We start from the raw sequence: 25,636 nt of genomic DNA on the forward strand, positions 1-25,636 counted from the left end.
TGTTATAGTGATTCTCCAGTAAAGCAAATTGAAGAAATCGTAGAAAATCAGGAACAAAATCAAAAATAATTCGACTTTAGTTTAAAGGAGTAGAAGGGTAAAACTGGTACTTCACTTTGTAAAATTATAAAGTGAGGAAATGTCATGTAGCATAAAAATGATTCTTTTTATTAGATATGAATATATAGGCAAAAAATAAAATATTATATAGACAAAAAATAAACAAAATAAAATATAAAAAAAATGTAGCATAAGTTTGATTGTAATAAAACAAGAAATAATGTGAAAGTAAAATAAACATAATAGTTTAATATAAATTTTAAAACACTTCTTTTTATGTTACATTGGAAGTTTTATTGATCATATCATCATTATCTAAAATCAACGATTTCAATCATTTTCTGCTCTGGATGAAGCAACGTATACTGATTCTCGCAAAAACAAGCCAACCTTCGACAATGATTGACCATGACTCTTATTTATAGTCATAGCAAAATAAACATCCAGGGGAAATTGTATTCTTTTGAATTTGAATGGAAATTTTATGTCTGAAGGTGTTAAAGACAATCTTATGAAGGTGTTAAAGACAATCTTGAAATAGAAGTTCAATGTCCGATATTGTTTCCTGACCATTGTTTCAATGACTCGATTGCCCAATGATACCACATGAAATATAGTCTCATTACATAAGCCATTTTGTTGTCGATGTTTCTTAGTAACATAATCAGAACGCGCACTTTTAAAATTAACTTATGTTTCTTAGTAACATAATGACCATGAATAACGGTGTGTGGGTTATAACAATAGAGCGATTTCCATATAAATCGTATGAAATATGGCTAATATGTTTGTGTAGTTTTATTAGGCTAATCCGGATTAAATTAATTCTTTAATAAATAAATACATCATCTAATCACAACTACTCATTTCCTTAATCATGCCCAAATTCATTCTCACATTACCTTCATATGATAAACTTATTCTGAGAAATTAAATATCTTCTTAGTCTTTTACTTTTTGTTTTTACCTACCTTCCTACACATTTGATCAAGACAAATGTCAAAACTAAAAGATGTGGTTAAGAGAGAGAATTAATAGTGTCCACAAGTCAATATTCTATAAAAGTAGGAATATGAATAGGAACAAAATACAAGAGAATATTTAATTTCTCATTTATTTTTCATTTTGAACCTAATTCAAAGGACATTGCTTAACAAAAGACAACCTTATATTGTGTTGAGCTTTTATTAACTACGACTAAGATTGATGTCCATTGTACAAAAATTATAGTTTTTCATTCCGCTTAAGATATAGACTCTCTCGATCTATCACACTATCACCAAAATAACTTTATAACATTTATACAAACATCAAAATGGAGCTCTATCCATGTAGACCCCACTTCAAAAGCATTATCCTATCCGATATCCATTATCTACATGATAATGCCCCCTGCATACTTTCTTTGGCTCAAACTTTCTCTCTATAACTTATGGATCAGATTCTCTCCCTCCAAGAAAAACTAGAAAATACCCATCAACAACTAGCAAATCTCTCTTTCTCTACCCACACTACACAAAAACACACATACATACACACACAACACCCATTAATGGTTGGGACATCAATCCACCAAAATTTATTCTTACCACACCCACAAGAACATCACCATCACCAAAAACCGATCGATTTCACTTCAAGAGAACAAGAATGCATCTATCTTCTCAAAAAATGCAAGAGCATGGAAGACTTAAAGCAATCTCATTCTCTAATCCTCAAACTCGGCTTACTTTCAAGCTCTTTCTGCGCATCCAATCTTATTTCCATTTCTGCCCTTTCTCACTTCGGCAGCATGGACTATGCATGCTCAATCTTCCACCAAATCGACTTCCCAAATTCGTTTCAATTCAACACCATGATAAGAGGCCACATTAAAGATACAAATCTTGATGAAGCTATCATCTTTTATAATCGAATGCTTGAAATGGGTATTCATCCAAACAACTTCACATACCCATCACTTCTCAAAGGGTGTTCTTATCTACAAAGACTTCAAGAAGGAATGCAACTTCATGGGCATGTTTTCAAGATTGGACTTCAAGATGATATCTTCGTGCAAAACAGTTTGATAAATATGTACGGAAAGTGTCGCGAAATAACGAAATCGTGTACCCTTTTTAACCAAATGGATGATTTGGATAAAAGTTCGGCTACTTGGAGTGCAATTATTGGGGCCCACGTGAGTAAGGAAATGTGGGGTGAGTGTCTTGATATGTTTAGGGAGTTAAGTAGTCGAAAAGATTGGAGAGGTGAAGAGAGTGTTTTAGTTAGTGTTTTATCTTCTTGTATTAATCTAAATGCCTTAGATTTAGGAAGATCTACACATGGGTTTTTGATAAGAAACTTAAGTGGATTAAATGTGATTATCGAGACTACTTTACTAGATTTATACTTAAAATGTGGATCTTTGGAAACCGGGTTGTCCATCTTTGAAAGAATGAAGGTGAAGAACGAATGGTCTTATAGTGTCATGATTTCGGGGTTGGCGTTTCATGGTTATGGCATCGAAGCTTTGAGGGTATTTTCGGAAATGCGTGAAAAGGGATTCGAACCAGACGGGGTTGTTTACATTAGTGTCTTGACAGCGTGTAGTCACGCGGGACTTTTAAAAGACGGTTTTACCCTTTTTGAGAAGATGAAAGAAGACAAGGTAGAGCCGGCAATTGAACACTACGGGTGTTTAGTGGATGCCATGGGTAAAATGGGAAAAGTGACAGAAGCTTTCGAATTCATAAAGAAAATGCCAATGGAAGCAAATGAGGTGGTTTGGTATAGTCTTCTTGGAGCTTGTTGGGTTCATAAAGATCTTGAATTGGGAGAAAAGGTTGCAAAAAAGCTACTAGAATTGAATCCACAAACGAATGGTGTGTATGCGATGTTATCGAATATATACGCAAAAAGTCAAAGATGGGAGCTTGTGAGTTTGACTCGAAGGGCATTGGTAAATCCATTGGTAAAAACTCATGGTTTTAGCTTTGTTGAGGTAAAAAGAAAGGTTTATAAGTTTGTTTCAAATGATACATTGTGGGCTAAATGTGAAGGGGTAAGTGATATGCTTTACCAAATGCAATGGCAGTTGAGATTTGAAGGGTATTTACCGGATTTATCAGAAGTTTTTCTTGATGTTGATGAAGATGAAAAGAGCGAAAGATTGAGTAGACATAGTCAAAAGTTGGCAATTGCTTTTGGGTTGATTCATACTTCAAAAGGTTCATCAATTAGGATTGTTAGAAACATGAGAATGTGTAAGGATTGTCATGTTTATACGAAAATGATTTCATTGATCTATGAAAGAAGAATTGTTGTTAGGGATAGGAATAGGTTTCATTGTTTTGAAAATGGGGTATGTTCTTGTAAAGATTATTGGTAAGCTAATTTAGAGGTAAATACAAGAAATAGCAACATACCTTGCTTTATTTTTGTGTATTGTAAGCCTCATATTTTTATTTCTTTCTATTACAGGGTTATATTTTCAATATTTTTTTATTAAAGCATTATACTTTGAAAAAAATACTCAATTGTTGTATTGCAGTTTCAAAGTTTTTTCTTAATAATACTTTGAAAAATCTAACCAATCATAGCATTGTACTTGTGAAAGTTGTTACGTATTTGGATGACATTGCAATTATTAGGTTTATTTTTAGTACATTGTTGTAATAGGAAAATACGAAAGTAGAATGCTACAAAGTTCATAACTCATCAATTTAATTTACGTATTACAACATTTGAAGAAAAATACAACAATAAACACCGACTTTATTCCTATAATACTCCAAAAACAATGTGATCATGTATTCCATCTAAACATGGTAATCATGAAATTAAAAATACAATATCACACGATACTAATAGAAGAAATACCGGATGTGATTTGATTGGTTCGAGGATCAGCATTCTCTAAAGAAACACCACGAGGGTCTTCTCTTACTAGCAAAGCTAAAACATTGTGTGAACTCCACGCTTTAGAAAGGTTTTGACCGGAATCTCCTAACATAACTGCAAATACCGCATCGAAACCTCCGGCTCCAGGAACTCCGGCCAACAAAACTCCGGGCATGTTCATTGTCGCATCCAAAAGTTGAGTTTGTGATTCCGGTTCTATCTGGAAAACCAAAATCAGTTTTTAGGCCCATCTGTTATGTGTAGCACAGGACGGGATGACTCTTGCGATTAGTCTATCTCGTGTGCCACTTAGTTTTTCTTCGACTAAGTCAGGCTACTTTGACGATCTTAGATGTACTAACGAAATTGGAAAGCAAGAGATTAAAAATTCAAGAATAAAAAGGGTGTTCGTATTAGGACAGATCAGGTTGTAGTGCGTTTGACATGCATTGGACTGACGCTGAGATTGATGGCAGTGGGACAAATATATTGCAATTTTTTTGTCTCATCCTAATAAGTGAAACAAGGTGGGACGTAGACTCGCTCTCGATCTCTCGTTCGTGCAAAAGACGTAAATGCCCTCATCATCTTCATTATCAAAAATAGCCTTGGAAAGCTTGTCCAACCCTGTCCTGTCGTATTCACATTTAAGAAATGCAGCCGAAGGCTGCGTTTGTTAAACAGGACTGGACTGGACACGCTTTCCAAGGCTATTTTTGATAATAAGGATAATGAGGGCATTTACGTCTTTTGCACAAACGAGAGATCGAGAGCGAGTCTACATCCCTCCTTGTTTCACTTATTAGGATGAGACAAAAAAATTGCAATATTTTTGTCCCACGGACATCAATCTCAGCGTCGGTCCAATGCATGTCAAACGCAGTACAACCTGTTATGTTCTGTTGTCGGATGAAAAAGTACATGAAGTAACATGGTATATTTATATTTTATACTATTAAATAATATTGCTTAATATTTAAAATATAAAAATGAGAATTTACAGGTATTCCTGCAGCCTTCCCCATCTCCCTCATGTGAAACCTGATGTTAAGCATGGCATCCCGAGCTCCAAATAATGTTTTCACAATTTCTTGACTTATCGTTTCACTTGCTTGCTCTCTCCACTATAAAACACTATGAGCTCAAATATATTTAAAAAAAAAAAACAAAAATTTATGAAATATGAAGTACCTTTTCTGATTGATACATGCTGCAGTTGTAAATAACACCTTTATACGTTTCCCAATATTCTTCTGCAAATTTGCTTAACAAATTTAACTGTGCTTCAAGTGTTGTATTTGCTTCTGACAATTGTTTCCATGTATTTGATGAGTTTTGAGGGTCAGAGTTCTGCCATTTTTTTACAGCACCAACCATTGATGGAGTTGATGATCCTCCAGTTCCTGGCTCACCTAGTAACTGTAAAAAATGGTTAAAATTTTATTGTTTTAACTTTTTAAAAAAGTTAAAAAAAATATATATATATATATATATATATATATATATATATATATATATATAGATATGTAATCATGAAATAGCTTAAGTTATTTACCAGATTCATTAATGGTGGCAAGGAGAATTTGGTCCTTTCATGATCCCATTTTCCCTTTAAGACATCAGACACAACTTCTTCTAGTGGTAGGGCTCTGATTACATTCTGAAACTCAAAAAGATCAAGAAATTGTCATGAATTTTGTTATTTACAAACTGTAATTTAATTATAAATTTATAATCATGAAAATTTTTTGCCATTGTAAATTTACATAAATAAAAAAGGGTGAAACTGCAAATTTTCATTCCACTCCATGAAGGTATGAAAAATATAAATATAACCTAAATGGAAAAAATCACAAATATAAATATTATTTTCGGTTATTTAAAAAAAAAATGTAACTTAATTACAGTCATGAGAATTTTTGTGCCATTCATTATTACACAAACAAGAACAGGTTATATTGTAAATTACATAAATGAGTAAATAACATTCATTATTGCACAAATAAAAATATATTTCATAGTTTTTCTTCAAATAAAATAGTAATCCAACTAAAATCATCATTTTTTTTGTCATTATAAATTACATAAATGACAACAGATTATAATTATATTGTATCTTTTTTCATCCCATTCCATACTAGAATGAATAAAAAACACTACTTCTAGTTAACGAATGAAAATTAACAAAATGGAATGGAATCACATTCCTCCAAGAATTCCCATTCCATTCTACCATGGAATGGAATCACATTCCTCCAAAAATGGTCCATTTCATTCCATAATGCAAACCAAACACATTCCAATCCTTCTCCAATTCCATCATCCCAAACACTTTCTTAGAGAGAGAGAGAGAGAGAGAGAGAGAGAGAGAGAGAGAGAGAACCTGAGCAGAAGAGATAACTTGTGGTGAAAATCTTACATAACGATGACTTCCATAAACAGCTGAACTAACATCAAATCCACTCCCAACTTTTCCTTGAGCAATACAGTGAGCCATTTGGGCTATAATATGCACCACATCAAGATTTTCTTGATATTGGGCCCCACTATAAGATGAAAGATTAACAACTCCAAGGTAATTAAGTAAAGCAGCAACCACTGCTGTGGTCATGGCTGCAGAAGATCCCAACCCAGTTTTTGCAACTTCAGGCTTAGAATTTTCTCCACTTGAAGAATTCAAAGTAATTGAAGAAAAAGGTGGTAGAGATGCCAGTGATTCCGGGGTTAGTGGAAGCCCACGTGCTTCAATCTGTATATTAAGTCACAAAACAACATTTTATTTTTACAGAAAAAAAATGTTAGATCTTCAATTTGTAATACAAATACAATGTTAAAAGATATTAACTGATCAGATTTGTAGTTATGTTTTGGTTGGATGTAATGGAATGACAAAAGAATAGGAATGGAATGGAATGAGGCATTCCATTCCATCATCATGGATGGTTTGTATATTGTAGAAAAGGAAGAGCACCTCATTGCGATAGGAATAAAAGTCATTGCCACCTAAAATTGTAATATCAAAACCTGTACAGATAATACCATGTTACACATAAATACTCAAAAAAAAAAAAAAAAAACACCATTCAATATGAAATAATAAGTTAATAACAACTAGAGCATCAAAAATTACCTTTCAGAAGCAGTTTTTGAAGTGCATCCTTCTTTTCATTATCAAATGTTGCATATGCTGCTGCTACAGCATATTGCACTGCATATTCCACAAAAGGGTTCCTTGATTCACTGAGAAATACATAACAAAACTTGTTGATGATGCATATTGATCCACAAAGATTCCTAATATATATGCTTAAATTATACTCCAATTAAGGTATTTGATGGATAAGATACATGCCTGGAAGTGCATTGAAGAGTAAAATGCTTTAGTGACATTTTGTAGATAGCTTCTCTGCCCATTTGAGGAGAAGTTAACTTCAAATCTGTCCATGACTGAAAGGTGAAAAATCATCATTATAGAAGTAATGTGATAGTTGAATGTAGGATCTTAGAGTTCAAGGGGAAAATACACACCCAAAGGCAACTGTTTGGCGTTAGTTCATCATAAAGTGGCTTTACAATTGCATAAAAACGAGCATTTGTACTTAGTACAATCCCAGCATTTGGCCTCTCCAAAACAAGGTAACCTCCTGTGATCAGAACCTTCCCAGGAGCAGATGCAATTCTGAGAAAAAGAAGTGGAAATTTGGTCAATCTGGATTCGGATTACAATTGCTGAAGTTAACAATTTCAAGTAGAGATACAAGACTTACACTGCCATTACTTCTTGAATGTTCTCGATCTGAGCTGTTACAAATGAGAGTTTAGTCAGATAAATTGAAATCACAGATGAACACTACAATGGGAAGAATTAGGAATACGAAATTTTCATGTGTTTATTGAATCCAGTAATTTTCGAATGCAAAACCGACATGGAGGACTTGTTTTCAGTTAGTTCAAGCGAGTGGGTATTTTTTTTCTTTTTAAATAAGTTCAAAATCTTTATCGATTTTCCATCCAGAAGTGATTAGAACTTAGAAGCTGTGTGAACTATTCTGGATCTTCAAATAGTTTCAAAAGCGATCACGAACCTCGTAAATTTTGTGATTACTACTGATGAGAGTAAGTGATCCGCGATTGCACAGAGAAGAGATGGAGTATTTACCTAGAAAAGCAGTTCGATAGTATGGAAATGAGACAGTAGTACGTAGTCACTGTTGAAGCTTCGAAGTTTGGGAAGAAGTCTGCTATGGCGGTCTTTAGGAGGCGAATGATCCAAATGGGTTTACCCTGTGTTTGGGCTTCGTGTTTCGATCAGTGGCGGAAAGGATCAAAGGGTATCCCCAATTTTATTTTTTTTTAAGGTAACCCAATTTTTTTTTTACAGGGTACTTGGGTATCCCCGGTTCGGTTTCGGTTTTAAACCGAAACCTTAATTGATTTCTTAAATAACCTCAAGTCTTGTTATATAAACAGGAAGGTGAAGTATATTTTGATACCTGAATCGATGTGGGACTCAAATTAGATATCAAATGAAGCATGAGGATAACATGTTTATATAATAGACAAAAATGATTGATTTTACATGTGTTTGGCGATGTGGGATAGAATAGTTGGGAAAATAAAACAAAAATAAACAAAGGATATGTAAGGAGCATGAATCGAACCTGAGACCTTTGCTTTAATAAGTCAACGCCTTAACCAGTAGACCAGTTGTTTGTTTGTTTCTAAAAGTGAAGGGATACGTATATATACACTATACCGGGAAAAAAAATTGAGGGATACGTAAACAAAAAATACACTACTGAAAAAAAATTGAGGGGTATCCCGGGCTACCCCGGGATCCCCTTGGATCCGCCCCTCATTTCGATCTCTATTCTCTAACCATATCAAACATTTTTAAGACAAAAATGCAATATTGGTTTTATGGTATTCAAAAAATTATGGATAGAGTCTAAAAACTTTTCAACTTGTATGGAAGGTATAAAATCAAGTTTTTTTTTTTCGTGTTTTTAGTCCATTCCGTCTGTGTCCGTTTTCTTGGAACCGTTAGGGCCATCACGTGCCCTCCATGTGAGGGTATTTTGGTCTTTTTGCTTCCTAGCCTCCGTTGCCGCCATTTGAATTAATAAGTCTGGATTAGCAATAATGATCCAGACGTACTTCACTCCTTCGTCTTCTCTCACACCTCCTTCATCAATCGAGACGCAAAACCCTAACCATTGCTCGAGCTTCGATTATCGTCCATGCTATTGAAAATGTGGGGACTCATAAATATTGGAGAAAATGTTAACATTCAGGAAGTGTATGGTAAGATGCTCCGTATTTGATGTTTATGTTTCAAACTTTGAAAAATTCTAACAATCATCTCTTTCTGTTTTGAAGGTGGTTACCCCAACATATTCTCTATTAAACTTCATCACGAAGGGAGTTTCACAAAGTTTCTAAATATCGGGTACACTAATGGGCAAGTTAGGTACTTTGATGTTGTCAACATTGATGAATTTTCTATGCATGAACTAAACTTGATGATGAGAGAATTAGGGTATGATGGTACTGAAATCATGTATTACCATATTTGTTTGCCTAATGAAGGTTTTGATTTTGGACTACGAGCATTAGGTAATGATGATGATGTGTGTAATCTCTTACAATATGTTACTCATAACAAACTCATAAAAGTGTACACAGAGAATGGGAAAACGAACTTGCTTACATATTTTATGTCCCCAAAAGGTCCTAGAAGGGTTATAATATAAGAGATTGACAATGAGGAACCTCCTAGACCCCATCCCATGTAGTTGCTCATAAAGTGGTAACTCCAATCCAGAATGAAGTTGATGAGGGTGACTTAGGGTTAGCATTAGCCTTATACAAGTCAACAACACTTGAATTTAGTAGGCCAAAGGTTGGAAACATAGTAAAGGGGGATCATCTTGTAGTAAAAAACTTAACTTGGATTGGGAAGGTAATGGTGAACAAACATTGGCAAGTGGTGAAGTTGATACAGGTAAGGGTGTTGAGTCAATCCATCCTGAAGTTGTTGTAGTAGATGCAGAAAAAGAGGTAAACCAAGAGATTGAATTGAATGAAGAACTTGGTATGAACAAATCCAATGGTGAGGGTGTGGAAGGATTTACAGATGAAGGGTATAGAGTTGTCATGGATAATGAACCTCAAGTAGCCAATGAAATTCAAAATAACATCCACATAGATGATAACTTAATGACAAACTTTCAACCACTTGAGGTGTTTAAAGACCAAGATAGCATTCCATGTCATGGGTTTAAAGTCTAAGATAGTATTGCTTTCAATAATGAGTGGAGACAAGAGGGTCCTGATGATATGGAGTTTGAGAGTCAAAACAGTGAGGATGAAGATAGTGACTTAATGATTGATGAGGACAACATAATTGAAGATGTTGAAGTTGATATGGAGGATTTCAACCTAAATATTGGCATAGAAGTAGAGTTTACTTGATGTCATTGTTTAGGTGGTCAAAGAAATGAAGAGTTTGATTAAAAAGAGGATGTGGAGGTATATGATAATGATGAGTGGGATTAACTAAGTGATGAATCAGGTGATAAAAGGAAAAAAAGGCAAATGATCAAGGAGTTGGGGAAACAAAAATTCCGTTATGCTGGTGAGGTTGTAACATCCTGATTCCCAGGTATGAGATTTTTCCTTTAAGCATGATTTTACATTGGAACACGGCATGGTGAAGGCCTCACCATGGTGTGTTGATGGACTTTTAGGCCGTATATTTTTATGGATCAACACGGCGAGTTGGTGAGGGGAAACTCGGCGTGTTGTCGGTTGGATGAGAAACCCTAAATTTTAGGGTTTTGCACCTGTTGGGTTTTATGTACTATAACACTCCTATGGTGCACATACAACCCTAATGCTTTGGATCTAAGTTTTCTCTAGTTATACATGCAACAAAAATTATCCAAAGCATGAAACCTATCTAGCATACAAATTTGGTACATGAATCATGAAACTAGTTAGAAGAATACCTCTTATTTGTAGCTTGTGGTTGTTGGCCTTTCAAGAGCTTAGCACCTCAGGTGTAATGCCTCAAACAAGTCACAAACACCATGAACAAGTGGAGGATAATGAGAGAGAGGTTTAGGAGCTCAAAATCGGCTAGGCATTAACCTTGGAGTCTAGTGGCCGATTTTGCAAGCGTAAGGGTTCAATTTATAGTTTGGAATTCCTAGGGTTTCAACTTGTAAACCCTAGTTCACTTGGGCTTTTAATCCATTAACTCATTAGCCTTATGGACTAAATCTTCATGGACTCTCACAAAGATTTAGTCCAATCCTAATCAACATGGATCATTAGCCCAAACTATAAATATCACTGATTTACATAACCAGTCCTTGCAAATTTAATTAGTCTCTTTTGATCACTAAATTAATTCTTGACCAATACTAATTAAATAATATGATTTCACAATTAATACATTATACTTATAATATATTAATAAATCACAGATAACCTCTTTCTCAAAATCCATCCTATCAAATTGTCCTGATGAAGGCAACTCGAAATGGACCATGGTACTCTCGGGTCAAGTACATACCAATTATAGTTATGGGCTTAGAGACCTAATACAACAATCTTCCACTTGGATAAGTCTAATAACTATAACTACAAATACGACTTAAAGAACCGACTAGCAATCGTAGCTCTCAAAAAGCCGTTGTCGAACTCTGAACAAATCCATGACACATCTATTAGATAAGGGATCATATATTCCTCCATTATACAAGATATCATATGGATTGAGACATGAATTATAATCATTCTCTCTGTCCATCTGTTGTTTCCCGATTTCCGATTTATGATGACTGGTTAATTGAACAAATCAAATCAGTCCAGGCTTGGCCAAGCGCTTAGGTTTGTCATCACTAAATCATCGAGGGGACCCACAGATATCGCTTTTATTCCTTTTAGGGTAAAAGGAATGGATAAACTTTGACTCATATGTTTGCTCTATTTACTCATCAAATCACACACAAAAATATGTTTTATAACACCAAGTTACTGGTGCGTTTTCATATCATCAATATGCATCCGACTTGTAAACTACAACTCACATGTCTAGGTTTCAAGAATATAAGATATTATCGTCTCATGATCACTCGTGATAAAATCCATGAAGTGATTAAGTGAGCGTGGGTTTAATCCAATACTCAAATCTTATTACAGGAGTACTCATGAACACTGCAGTAAACCTGCGCCATGTCTAAACACCTTAGAAAATCTACAGTCGGATTCATGACAGTCTTACCTCAATACCTACTTCCAAAGTATGATCGACTGTGGATAGTTTGAATAATCTTATTATTCGAGAAGTCAAAACATGCAAAGTGAAACACAAGAATAATCGAATTCAATATGGTCTCAAAACTTTTGAATATAAATAAAACACCTTTTATTTAATCACCGCATTTATTACACATTATTCATTGTATAATGTTTCGATTAATCAACTTAATACTTGAATTAAAACAATAGTTATCCCATTCTCCAAGCATGCACACTATGTTTATATATGGTCCTTACTTTGTGAAATAGATCAAATGAAAACATTTTAATGATGCTCATTTCACAATTCCAAATCCTTATTACTTAGTGTAAGAATACCAAATTCTTGCCACTATTAGAAAGTGTTAGATTCTAAACTATCATGCAATGATCCTTTTGTAATGTCAATGCACCAAATTCACAGAGACTTGGTCACTGAAATTACAAAGTATTCCACTGGAGATTGTTACAAGACAATTCCACAGATACATTCAAAGTACATTTCTTTGAACATCCTTCTTGCATAAAGGTTTCTAACATACACATAGATTCTTAATATCCAACTCCCATTATGAAAACATTCCCATATTTGCCATATGACAATGCATTATTAAAAGAATTTTGTCTATTCATAATAATGTCAATATGGTCCATCCATTACTATACTTCTAACTGTTCTTAAGCAACAAATCCTTAACGAACCTTATATTGTCCTTGACAGTTGTTTAACCACTTTAGTCATATCCTGTTCTAGTCCTTTTTCCCTCTTAATGCCCTAGGCATTTGGAAAATCAGAACATGTGAATATTATAGCATATGCAATCGATCCTATATCTGAAGCATATGGGACACGATTCATAATGTCTTAAATAAAGACATGATACTTGACCAGTCTTTTGCTGTACTATTTCCATATATAGAATTTCCAATGTTGAAATATTTCAACATGGTATTCATATATATCCATGACTAAGTTTGATTAATACTTCAATCTAAACTTTTAGATTCGGAATAAGGCATAAGTATCCTCTCCCTTACTATAGCGAAACAACTTTTCAACCTTTGCAACTTTGCAAATTAGAACTTTGTTTCCTATAAATAGTATTGTTAACTCGCAACACTTACCATAATAATTATGCTCCCACTAGCATAACAATTATTTTGTTACTAGCATAACATTTATGCTCCCACTAGCTTTGACATTTATCCTAAATCAGCTGGACTTCTAGAAATCAATACTTTATTGACTTTCTTACCAAAGTTCAGATTTTTGATACGAGATGACTCGATAAGCCTTTATTTAAGCTCATACACCTTTTATTAGAAAGCTCACATGTGTGTCTAAACTATTTTAGAACTTACAGTAATAAGTCCTGAATGTCCAAACTATTTGCCATTTCTCACAATTCGAACTATGAAGAGGGATGCCATAATCATAATCGAATTTGAGAATGCAAATATCACAATTGCTATCTCCTTAAAATCTACTTAGTGAAAGTGTTTCCTCACAATCATTTTCATGAGTTGGAGAGAAAACTTATGACACTTAGATTTTATGGTGTTTGTGTTCCTTGATGGGTTTTAGTATACTACAACCTCCTATGGTGCACATACAACCCTAAATGCGTTGGATCTATGTTTTCTCTAATTATACATGCAATATTCTTTCCAAAGCATTAAGCCTACAACTAGCATACAATTGATATAAACAACATAGAATTGAGTTATAGAATTACCTCTTTGTTGTAGCTTGTAGTTTTGGCCTTTAAGAAATTAGCACCAATAGTGTGAATGCCTCAAATTGAATCACAAAACACCTTTGGACAAAGGATGACTTTTGAGAGAGTATGATGTACACAAATCGGCTCAATGATCTCTAAGAACACTAGTGTGCAATTTTGGATACTAAGGGACTTCTTATATAGTGTGTCATGATTAGGGTTACACCATGTAAACCCTAATGGGCATGACTTTCCATATTCCTTAGGCTCCATGGGTTTAAACCTCATGGATTGTCACATGGGTTTAGCCCATCCTAAGGAATCATGGATCATTGGCCCACACCATAAGAATGAATGATTTACCAAATCAACCCCTTATATTTAATTAGTCTTTTTTTATCACAAAATTAATTCCAAACTAATTCTTGATCAATACTAATTAAATAATATGATTTCATATTAATATATTAGAACTTATAATATATTAACAAATCATAAATAACCTCTTCTCAAAAGTCCATCCTATCAAATTGTCCTGGTGATATGCAACCTAAATGGACCATGCTACTCTCGGGTCAAGTACATACCAATTATAGTTATGGGCTTAGACACCTAATCCAACAGTCTCCCACTTGGATAAATCTAATAACTATTATTGCAAGTACGAATCCACAACCCGACTAGCAATCGTAGCTCTTAAAAGCCGATGTCGAACTCTGACCTAGTCAATGAAGCGTCAGTTAGATAAGGGATCATATATTCCTCTATTCTAGATATCATATGGACATAAGACATGGATTATAATCATTCTCTCTGTCCATATGTTGTTCCCCGATTTCCGATCTATGACGACCGACTAATTGAACAAATCAAATCTGTCCAGGCTTGGCCAAGCACTTCGGGTGTCATCACTAAATCATCGAGGGGCCCATAGATATCACTTTTATCCACATGGGGTAAAAGGAACGGATAAACTTCGAACCAAATGCTTGCTTGTACTTACTCATCAAATTACACACAATAATATGTTTTATAACACCAAGTTACTAGTGCTTTTACATATATCAATGTGCAACCAAATCGCAACTACAACTCACATGTCTCCGTTTCAAGAATATAAGATATTATCGTCTCACAATCACTCGTGATAAAATCCATGAAGTGATTCAGATGAGCGTGGGTTGAATCCAATACTCAAATCTTATTCCAGGAGTACTCATGAACACTGCAGCTATGTCTAAAACACCTAGACAAACTACAGACCCATTCATGACAGTCTTGCCTCAATACCTACTTCCAAAGTAAGATCGACTGTGGATGGTTTGAATAACCTAGTTATTCGGGAAGTCAACACATGCAAAGTGAAACACAAGAACAATCGAATCCAATATGGTCTCATAACTTATGAATATAAATAAAACAACTTTTATTTAATCACCATATAGATTACACATTATTCATTGTATAATGTTTCGATTTATCAACTCAATACTTAAATTAAAACAATAGTTGTCCCATGCTCCAAGCATGCACACTATGTTTTCTATGGTCTTTGCTCTGAGAAATAGATCAATTGAAAACATTTCAATGATGCTCATTTCACAATTCCAAATCTTTATTGCAAGTGTAAGAATTCCAAATTCTTGCCACTATTAGAATGTGTTAGTATCTAAACTATCATGCAATGATTCTTTTGTAATGTCTAGGTACCAAAAGTCACAGAGACTTGACCAATGATATTAGAAATATTCCTTTGGAGATTGTTACAAGACAATTTCATGGAAATGAAGTCTCAAATTCAAAGTACATTCCTTTGAACATCCTTCTTGCATAAAAGTTTCTAACTTTCTCATATATTCTTCAACTCCCAATATGAAAATATTCCATATTTGTCATACGACAACTCATTATTAATAGACTCCTGTCTATTTATAATAATGTCAATATGGTCAATCTATTACTATACTTTCAACTGTCCTTAAGCGACCAATCCTTGGCGAACCTTAGTGTAATGTATCAATCAGATCCGTTTGATGGTGCGGAATCCCAATCAAACGGATGATGTCAGATCAAATAGAAGAGAAGGAGAAGAAGAATAATATGAATCTTGTATAGTATTGATTAGAATGAAGTTCCCTTACAAGATTCACACACACTAACACACACTCTCTTCTCTCTATTCCGTACACTCTCTTCTGTTCATCAATCTATTCCTCACACCCCTCACCCCTATATATACTCGACTGGGCCGCAAACTGGGTTTACGGCCGTAAACGGAGTTTACGGTCGTAAACACCCATTGGGCCGTAAACAGGGTTTACGGTCGTAAACCTGTTTACGGCCGTAAACACTACCTGGCCGTAAACCTGACCGTAAACACATATAATATTACAGAAAATTACAATCAACTAGAAAAGCAAAGTATAAACCATATTTTTGACCCAACAATCTCCCCCTTGGTTTATAGCTTTCTTTTCTTTTCTTAAATGACCCAACAAGCTCCCCCTAAAAAGTAGCTGGCTTTTCTTATCAATCTTCATTGGGAGCTTTGGCTTCAGCTTTAATCTTCGATATCTTCATGACTTCAAGATGAACATATGAATCTTCAATGAATGACTTCATCTTGAGCAGTTGGGCTTTTCTTCAGAATTTGGCTTTGAACGCACGTTGGGTGAGGAGGCTTCTTGATAAGATTCTTGAAAGATAGCGCTTTCAGCTTGAGAATCTTCAGAGAGAATATCAGAGAGAACAAATCTTCTGGATCACTTCAGCAGGTTCAAGATAGCAGCAGACTGATTGAGGAGGCTTCAATGCAATCCGTCACATAATCTTCAAGTGTAGCTTCACCTTGCTTCTGGGGTTGAAAGATTGAATGTTGAAAGAATAATCTTCATTTCTTGCTCCTTCGAATGAGAATTCTTCGATGATCACGGATGAAGCCTTGGCTCAAAAATCTTCAACACAAACTCCCATGAGTTTCATCTTCACCTGAATTCACTTTTCAAGACAAAACAAAACTAAAAGAAAATTTAGCACACAATATTTTTTTGGGTTTTTCATATTTTCTGAAAAAGAAATAAAACAGAAATATTTCAAATTTTTTTATTTATTTTTGATTGGTTTTCAATTTTTTTTTTATTCTCCCCTAATATTTAAATTAGAAGAAAACTATGAACAAATTTAACAAAAATAAAAATGATATCTAACTTTAAGAGTGATTTGGGATCAAAGTTTTTTTTTTAAATATGCCCTTTGACTAAAAACTCAAAGTCAACCTCAAAAGTCAAATTTGAAAAGTCAAACTCAAAAGTCAAACATGAAAAGTCAAACCGAAAAGCTAAATTTGAAAATTTAAAAGTCAAACGAGAAAGTCAAAGGTCAAACTTGAAAGTCAAAGTCAAAATTTTGAAAACAAAAGTCAAAAAATGAAAGTCAAAAATTAAAAACTATTATTATTATTTTTTTATATATATTTTTTAAATATTTTGGATGAAAAATGATTTTAAAAAGAAAAGAAATTGAGTTTTTGGGTTAAAAGTGTCAAATTGGCGAAATTGGAACCGAGAATAACGTGTTATGAATTAAGTTTCGAAGGAAAGACACAAAGGATTGGGTAGCGGAGTTGGTAAGTCGCGGATTTGTTGAACTAGAGGTCGAGGGTTCTATCCCCGACACCCTCAAAATCGTTCCTTATTTTTATTAAGGCGCTGCTGCTTGCGAGGCCGGAAACACTATTGGGCCGCAAACTCGAACCGCAAGCTCCGGAGCCGTAAACCTCGGACCGTAAACTCCGGAAACCCTAGCCGTAAACGCCGCCGCCGCCGACCGTAAACCCTTCAAAGACCGTAAACTCTTCGCAGATTAAGTGAAAAACAGCGTTTTTCACCTCTTTTTGCTCCAAAACTCGATCAAAAACCCGTTTTTATCAAAAACACGAAGAACAAACCCCCCCTAATTTTCAGAGATCTATCCAAAAACGCAAGAATCTTTCCAAAATAAGATCAAATCGGCTCCAGATGTGACAAAGATGAGTGATACAATCCAAGCTCTGATACCAATTGTAAGTCCCCAAATTGCTTTTGTATCAATCAGATCCGTTTGATGGTGCGGAATCCCAATCAAACGGATGATGTCAGATCAAATAGAAGAGAAGGAGAAGAAGAATAATATGAATCTTGTATAGTATTGATTAGAATGAAGTTCCCTTACAAGATTCACACACACTAACACACACTCTCTTCTTTTTATTCCGTACACTCTCTTCTGTTCATCAATCTATTCCTCACACCCCTCACCCCTATATATACTCGACTGGGCCGCAAACTGGGTTTACGGCCGTAAACGGAGTTGACGGTCGTAAACACCCATTGGGCCGTAAACACTACCTGGCCGTAAACCTGACCGTAAACACATATAATATTACAGAAAATTACAATCAACTAGAAAAGCAAAGTATAAACCATATTTTTGACCCAACACTTAGATTGTCCTTAAGATTTGTTTAACCACTTTAGTCATATCCAGTTCTATTCCTTTTTCTCTCTTAATGCCCTAGGCATTTGGAAAATTAGAACACGAGAATATTATAGCATATGCAATCGATCCTATACCCGAAGCATATGGGACACGATTCATAATGTCTAACATAATGACATGATACTTGATCAATCTTTTGCTATAATATTTCTATTTTCCATGTTCTCACAATTCGAATTATGAAGTGGGATGCCGTAATCATAATCGAATTTGAGAATGCAACTAACATTTCCATATAGAATTTCCTTATGTCGAATCTTTTCAACACAACATTCATATATGTCCTTGACTAAATTTGATTAAAACTCAATCTAAGCTTTTAGAATTGAAATGAAGTATAAATTCCTCTCCCTTAATTATAGCAAAACAACTTTTCAAACCCTGCAACTTGCGAATTGAAACCTTTGTTTTCTATAATTAACATTGCTAACTTGCAACACTTACCATAATAATTATGCTCCTACTAGCATAATAACTATTATCTTTACTAACATAACACTTATGCTCCCACTAGCTTTGACATGTACTCAGAAATCAGCTGGACTTATTGACTTTCATTACCAAAGTTCAGATTTCTGATATGAGATGCTTCGATAAGACTTTATCTAGGCTTCTCAAAATCATACACATTTCCTTAGATAGCTCACATATGTGTCTAAACAATTTTAGAACTTACAACAATAAATCTCAAATGTTTAGACCTTTTTGCCATTTCTCACAATTCGAACTATGAAGAGGGATGCCATAATCATAATCGAATTTGAGAATGCAAATAACACAATTGCTATCTCCTTAAAATCTACTTAGTGAAAGCGTTTCCTCACAATCATTTTCATGAATTGGAGAGAAACCTTATGACACTTAGATTTTATGGTGTATGTGTTCCTATCCATGTGAATTTTTCACAACCATAATCACAAGACATGGTTAGTGACAAATCCAAACCCATATGGACTGAACTTGTTCAATCTTAATTTCTTGCCACCTAGCAGCACAAGTGCCTACCATTGCTTCCAAGTTGTTATGCAAACAATTGAGAACTCATAGAACTCACATACATAGTCAACTTTAACTAGAATAGGCACAAAAACAAGAATATGTCAACACGATAGGTTACAAACCTCAAGTCGTGTGCTAGTGATTAACAATAGGTTTACTCTTGATTAGTTCTTGAGACTTGTCAAGATCCTTAAGACTCCCATTGACCTCTTGACATATAAGACTCTCTTGTCAAGAACCATTCCTTGACAAACAAATATTCAAGAGTTAGTGCGGATTCTTATCAAGACAAACACCTCACACAATTGGCCTTAGCTGGTCTTTGTTTTATCCAAAACATCACTACTTACCAATTTCAAATGTACGAGGGTAGAAAACATCTTACTCTACATTTGATGAGTGTTATAAACCTTTCTTGAGACCATGTCACTCAAGGCAAAAGCTTGGAGTATGACTCTAAGACTTGTTTTTGGAACGAAGTATGACTCATCTTCTAGATTTAACCATTTCAACAATTCACGATTTCTCTTCTTATCCATACAAATGCACTAAGATATCATTAGAAGATTAATTGTGACATGGTTTTCATAATCATTAAGATGATCACAAAACACGATACTCAAGTACTCTCCCATCTTTTCAGATTGGAGAAACTTCTATCTTTCTGTCTAATTTGATTCTTCTCATTTGTTCTACCATACATTGAACTTTTCTAATGATTCAGAATTATACTTAAATTTGTAAGCATAACCATATTTACTAAACTTTAGTAAATCATGACGAATAGTCTTATCGTTCTTTGTGGTGGACCTGACCAGCGCACACCCAGTGTACCCGATCCCCTAGTCCTTCACTTGACTCACATGTTCACGTGAACAAGGAATTAGTCTTAATTTCCTAAAGATGAAGGTTCTCATTCATCATACAATACAAGTTGCATGATTCCAAGTTTCTATCCAACTGAAACTTGGGTGATGCGAATCGTTCCTTATTTGGAAAAATTTGACATTACCACAAACGAAATAATCAAATCAATGTTGCTAACATAGAAACATAAAAACATCAATTTTCACAAATGCCATTGCAAGGAGATATAATAAAATAAAAACAAAAATTTTATTTATTTATAAAATGCGGAAAAACTTTTCCTTACAATGCAATTAGAAATGAAAACTATGTTACTATATATTTCTAAGCAATCTATCATAACTCTTAAGCAGCAACTCAAAAATCCGATCATCGAACCATGCGATTGAAATCCATCTTTGCGACCAGATTCAACATACTCTTCCTTTAAGCTTCCTTCCTATTGCATGATCCTACAAAACATCAAAATGCAACCTCGTCACATCATGTATTAAGAATAAACAATTATGAACTTAATAGAGTTAGATAGTGGACTTACCTGAAGCTTAAAGGAAGTTTTGAAACTTGTCAAAACTCTTGGATTTTCATAACTTATGAGTTTAATAAAGGTTTTATGAAAAGACTCTAGAAATTCCATAACTTGAGGACAAGTTAGGGAGGACTTAAAACCATTTAAGATGACATTTAAAAATGAGACTTTTCACTTTCCATAACTTGAGGACAAGTTATGGATTTCATCAAAAACATTTAGATCAAAAAATTGTAACTAACAAAATCAAACAATTTGTCTATGATCTAATTAAACTCATAAATTAAGATAATTCATATCAAACAAATTTCAAGAAATTAGCCTAATCATATAAACTAATACAAATCATGAAACTTTAACAATTATCTTTTATTTGGATGAGAATAAACATTACCATATCAACAAAATCAAAATTTATGAACTAAAACATTTTGTGGTAATGATTCTAATCCAAAATAGGCCAAAAAACTCGAAAAACTGCCCACTGGAGCACCAGCTCAGCGAGTACATGAACTGGACTCGTCGAGTTGGACTTTTTCTGAGTGGACTCAGCGAGTCCCCCAGTGCACTCGGCGAGTTCACTGTCTAGAATGCAGCAAAATCGATTTTTTTTTGCTTTGAAAACCAATAAAACATCAATTATAGTGGAAAACAACCCTAGTCTCTGATACCACTGATGGGTTTTGAGCATACTACAACCTCCTATGGTGCACATACAACCCTAAATGCTTTGGATCTATGTTTTCTCTAATTATACATGTAATATTCATTCCAAAGCATTAAGCCTACAAACTAGCATACAATTGATATAAACAACATAGAATTGAGTTATAGAATTACCTCTTTGTTGTAGCTTGTAGTTTTGGCCTTTAAGAACTTAGCACCAATAGTGTGAATGCCTCAAATGGAATCACAACACACGTTTGGACAAAGGATGACTTTTGAGAGAGTATGGTGTACACAAATCGGCTCAATGATCTCCAAGAACACTAGTGTGCAATTTTGGATACAAAGGGACTTCTTATATAGTGTGGCATGATTAGGGTTACACCATGTAAACCCTAATGGGCATGACTTTCCATATTCCTTAGGATCCATGGGTTTAAACCTCCATGGATCATCCATGGATTGTCACATGGGTTTAGCCCATCCTAAGGAATCATGGATCATTGGCCCACACCATAAGAATGAATGATTTACCAAATCAACCCCTTATATTTAATTCGTCTCTTTTGATCACAAAATTAATTCCAAACTAATTCTTGATCAATACTAATTAAATAATATGATTTCATATTAATATATTAGAACTTATAATATATTAACAAATCATAAATAACCTCTTCTCAAAAGTCCATCCTATCAAATTGTCTTGGTGATATGCAACCCAAATGGACCATGCTACTCTCGGGTCAAGTACATACCAATTATAGTTATGGGCTTAGTCACCTAATCCAACATTCCTATCCATGTTAAACTATCATTTCCAACCATTATAATTAGATAAGGTCTACGACAGATTCAAACTCATATGGACTGAACTTGTTCAATCTTAATTTCTTGCCACTCGGCAGCACAAGGGCCTACAATGTCTTCCAAATAGTTGAGCAGATCACCCTTACTGATCAATGAACTTTCACTGATCAAGGTGCTTTGCCTTATGCAATCAATTGAGAACTCATAGAACTCACATGCATAGTCACCTTTAACTGGAATGGGCACAAAAACAAGAATATGTCAACACGATAGGTTACAAACCTCAAGTCGTGTGCTAGTGATAAACAATAGGTTTATTCTTGATTAGTTCTTGAATCTTTTCAAGACCATTAAGGCTCCCACTGACTTCTTGACATATAAGATTCTCTTGTCAAGAACCATTCCTTGACAAAAAATATTCAAGAGTTAGTGTGGATTCTTATCAAGACAAACACTTCACACAATTAGCCTTAGTTGATCTTTGTCTTATCTAAGACATCACAACTTACCAATTTCAAATGTGCAGGAGTAAGAAAACATCTTTTCTATTCCACATTTGATGAGTGTTATAAATCTTCTTAAGATTATGTCACTCAAGGCACAATCTTGGAGTATGACTCTAAGACTTGATTTTGGAACGAAGTATGACTCATCTTCTTGGTTTAACCATTTCAGCAATTCACGATTCCTCTTCTTAGCCATACAAATGCACTAAGATGTACCTGATCCCCTAGTCCTTCACTTGACTCACATATTCATGTGAATAAGGATTAGTCTTAATTTCCCAAAGACGAAGGTTCTCATTCATCATACAATACAAGTTGAATGATTCCAAGTTTCTGTCCAATTGAAACTTGGTGATGAGAATCTTTCCTTATTTGGTAAATTTAGACACTACCACAAACGAAAGAATCAAATCCATATTTCTAAAAATAGAAAGATACAAACATCAATTTTCACAAATGCCATTACAAGGAAATATAAAATAAAATAAAATCAAAATTTTCTTTATTTATTAAAATTGCGGAAAATCTTGTCCTTACAATGCAATTACAAATGAAAACTATGTCACTACATATTTCTAAGCAATCTATCATAACTCCTAAGCAGCAGCTAACAATTCTGATCATCGAATCATGCGATCGAAATCCATCTCTTCGCGATCAGACTCAACATGATTTTCCTTTAGGCTTCTTTTCTTTTCTTCCGATCCTACAAAACATCAAAATGCAATATTATCACATCATGTATTAAGAATCTTAAAATAGGAACTTAATAGAGTTAGATAATGGACTTACCTGAAGCAGAGTCAAACACTTTGACTTTACCATCCTTGTGATCCTTCAGGTAAATAAGGCAGCTTCGCAACCAATGCCCCTTCTCTTGGCAATAGAAACAAACATACTATCTTAGAATGGTACACGGGACAATCACAGACTTAGCCTTTCTCTTTACCTTTAGGTCAAATGGTTTGACCTTGGACAATCCCTTTCCATTGGGAAGAGAAAGCTTTTCTGGACTTCCAATGTCGCCATTGTCAATGTCCATGGAAGTTTGGGAAGTAGATCTTCCAATCAAATTTGCATTACCAGTGCACCAAATCATACCTGATTCAGCAGCAATTAGCACATAGGTAAGATCGATAAGGGTCACGTTGTGGTCTTTCATATAGTAATCTTTAACGAACTCACTATATGACTTAGGAAGTGAATGAAGAACCAAGTCAACAACCAACTTCCTTGGGAACATGACACCCAACATTCCCAGCCTGTTAATATGCAACTTCATGTCTAAGACGTGAGCACATACAAACTTTCCATCTTCATGTTTGCTTGCCAATAGGGCTTGAGTGACCTTAAACTTTTCAAGTCGACGAACATGTGGGTCAGGGAGAATAATTGGAGGAGGTGGAGGAAGTGAAATTCCACTACAACACGAAGAATGGATTAATCTTTCACCTCGATCGTCTTGTGGAATATCATCTTTATAAGGAAAGTCTTTTCCAAAAGGATAAGGTAGACCATAGTTGTCAGAACCAGGCATCTACAAGGGAGAAATTCAAGTTAATTGATTTAAGTCCTTAATATAACACCCAAATGAAATATTAAGGCTAGGACCCAACACAATATTTTACAATTCGGAAGAGGGATGCCGTAATCCAATTGCAAAATATTTGAAGGTAGGTAAATGACGATTTACCAATTTCCACCATGAAAAACGAAATTGAATATTAGGTTTTAAATGAATTGAAATTACTAGATTCTTTTGAGATTTATTGAACTTTTCAATGGCATGTTTAATCTCGATTATGCCCTTAAAGTTTGTGACTGGGATACCGAGGATCACAAGCAAGGTGTTAATAACCATGCAAATTAGCTTGGTACTCTCAATATCATTAACCACCTAATCAATGTGCCGGTTAACCACACACACTCCATTGATCAATGATAATTTACGAGAAACCCATTGCCATCCTTCATTAGTGTGCCGGTTTACCACATACGCTCCACTAACTAACCAATAAGGTGCAATGTGTAATTTCATGGGTTAGCATCAAATTCACATTTTTCCTAAAGTAACTAAGATTGGGAATTTATAAAAGGTTTAGGTACTTTATATTTCATTATACTTTTAATGAGGATTTAAATGTCCAATCAAACCCGTTCCGCTAACGACCCTCCACTGGTCAAGGGTGCGGTGGGTAAGAATGGATACCCAATGACGGTCATTTTACAGACCGCTTCCTTAAACACCCCTTATAGACCAGCTTCGTGAATGAGGCCTACTAACGGTACGACTGACTTTTTTTAACTTATACATATATAATATATTATACTTTTAATGTTATATAGTATAAGGGTGTATTTTATACATTTAAAATACTAGGTGGTTTAATCTATTAATTAAACTATACTCTTAATTTAATTAAACTTAAACCATGTGATTATGGATTTATTAATCTTCTATTTTAATTAAACATTTAATTAATTTAATGAAATCCATAAAAATGTAATTTGAACTATTCAAAACATCAAGGTGCCAAATATAAAATTCAAAATTAAAAACTATTTAATTAATTTTTTAAGTTATGAACCTAAGAGTTGCATCTTTTGAAACCTTTCAATTATAAGAGTTTTAGAATTAAATGTTTCTTAATTTGAGACTTTTCAAATACCAAAACTTGAGGACAAGTTTTGTAACTCTTTTAAAACCTTTGAATTCCAAACTTGATGACAAGTTTTGTAACTCCTTAATAACT

At 34.4% G+C, this 25,636-nt stretch overlaps 2 protein-coding genes across 3 annotated transcripts; one reads left to right on the forward strand and one right to left on the reverse strand.

Moving 5' to 3' along the window:
- The first annotated feature begins 1,467 nt into the window (after positions 1 to 1,467).
- On the forward strand, positions 1,468 to 3,486 carry LOC145121258 (Tetratricopeptide repeat (TPR)-like superfamily protein). Its single transcript, XM_079057039.1, has one exon. It carries the CDS (start codon positions 1,493 to 1,495, stop codon positions 3,428 to 3,430), a length of 1,938 nt encoding a protein of 645 aa, XP_078913165.1. The 5' UTR covers positions 1,468 to 1,492; the 3' UTR covers positions 3,431 to 3,486.
- A 252-nt stretch (positions 3,487 to 3,738) lies between these two features.
- LOC145119476 (phosphomevalonate kinase, peroxisomal-like) lies at positions 3,739 to 8,279 on the reverse strand. 2 transcript variants are annotated; one of them, XM_079055137.1, is made up of 11 exons: positions 8,102 to 8,279; positions 7,710 to 7,738; positions 7,471 to 7,621; positions 7,295 to 7,389; positions 7,073 to 7,182; positions 6,914 to 6,966; positions 6,326 to 6,691; positions 5,498 to 5,602; positions 5,134 to 5,361; positions 4,944 to 5,066; positions 3,739 to 4,162 (listed from the first exon to the last, which is right to left on the reverse strand). In XM_079055137.1, exons 2-11 carry the CDS (start codon positions 7,715 to 7,717, stop codon positions 3,896 to 3,898), a joined length of 1,506 nt encoding a protein of 501 aa, XP_078911263.1. In that variant the 5' UTR covers positions 7,718 to 7,738; positions 8,102 to 8,279; the 3' UTR covers positions 3,739 to 3,895. The 2 variants fall into 2 exon arrangements, with proteins under 2 accessions (XP_078911263.1, XP_078911262.1); XM_079055136.1 differs by having other exon boundaries at positions 7,710 to 7,743; positions 8,102 to 8,278.
- Between the last annotated feature and the right edge of the window lie 17,357 nt (positions 8,280 to 25,636).

This window comes from Lactuca virosa, chromosome 6 (genome assembly GCF_052849685.1).
Source record: "Lactuca virosa cultivar CGN04683 chromosome 6, Lactuca_virosa_CGN04683_v6, whole genome shotgun sequence".
In the NCBI taxonomy this organism is placed as follows: Eukaryota; Viridiplantae; Streptophyta; class Magnoliopsida; order Asterales; family Asteraceae; genus Lactuca; species Lactuca virosa.

What these genes read in the sequence shown, in the direction of transcription:
- LOC145119476 (XM_079055137.1), bottom strand. An exon ending in CGCCAAACAGTTGCCTTTGG is followed by an intron (nt 7,390 to 7,470) that starts GTGTGTATTTTC and finishes TTCACCTTTCAG; the next exon opens with TCATGGACAGATTTGAAGTT. An exon ending in TTTATTCCTATCGCAATGAG is followed by an intron (nt 6,692 to 6,913) that starts GTGCTCTTCCTT and finishes CTTAATATACAG; the next exon opens with ATTGAAGCACGTGGGCTTCC.
- LOC145121258 (XM_079057039.1), top strand. Translation starts at nt 1,493, where the DNA reads ATGGATCAGATTCTCTCCCTCCAAGAAAAACTAGAAAATACCCATCAA.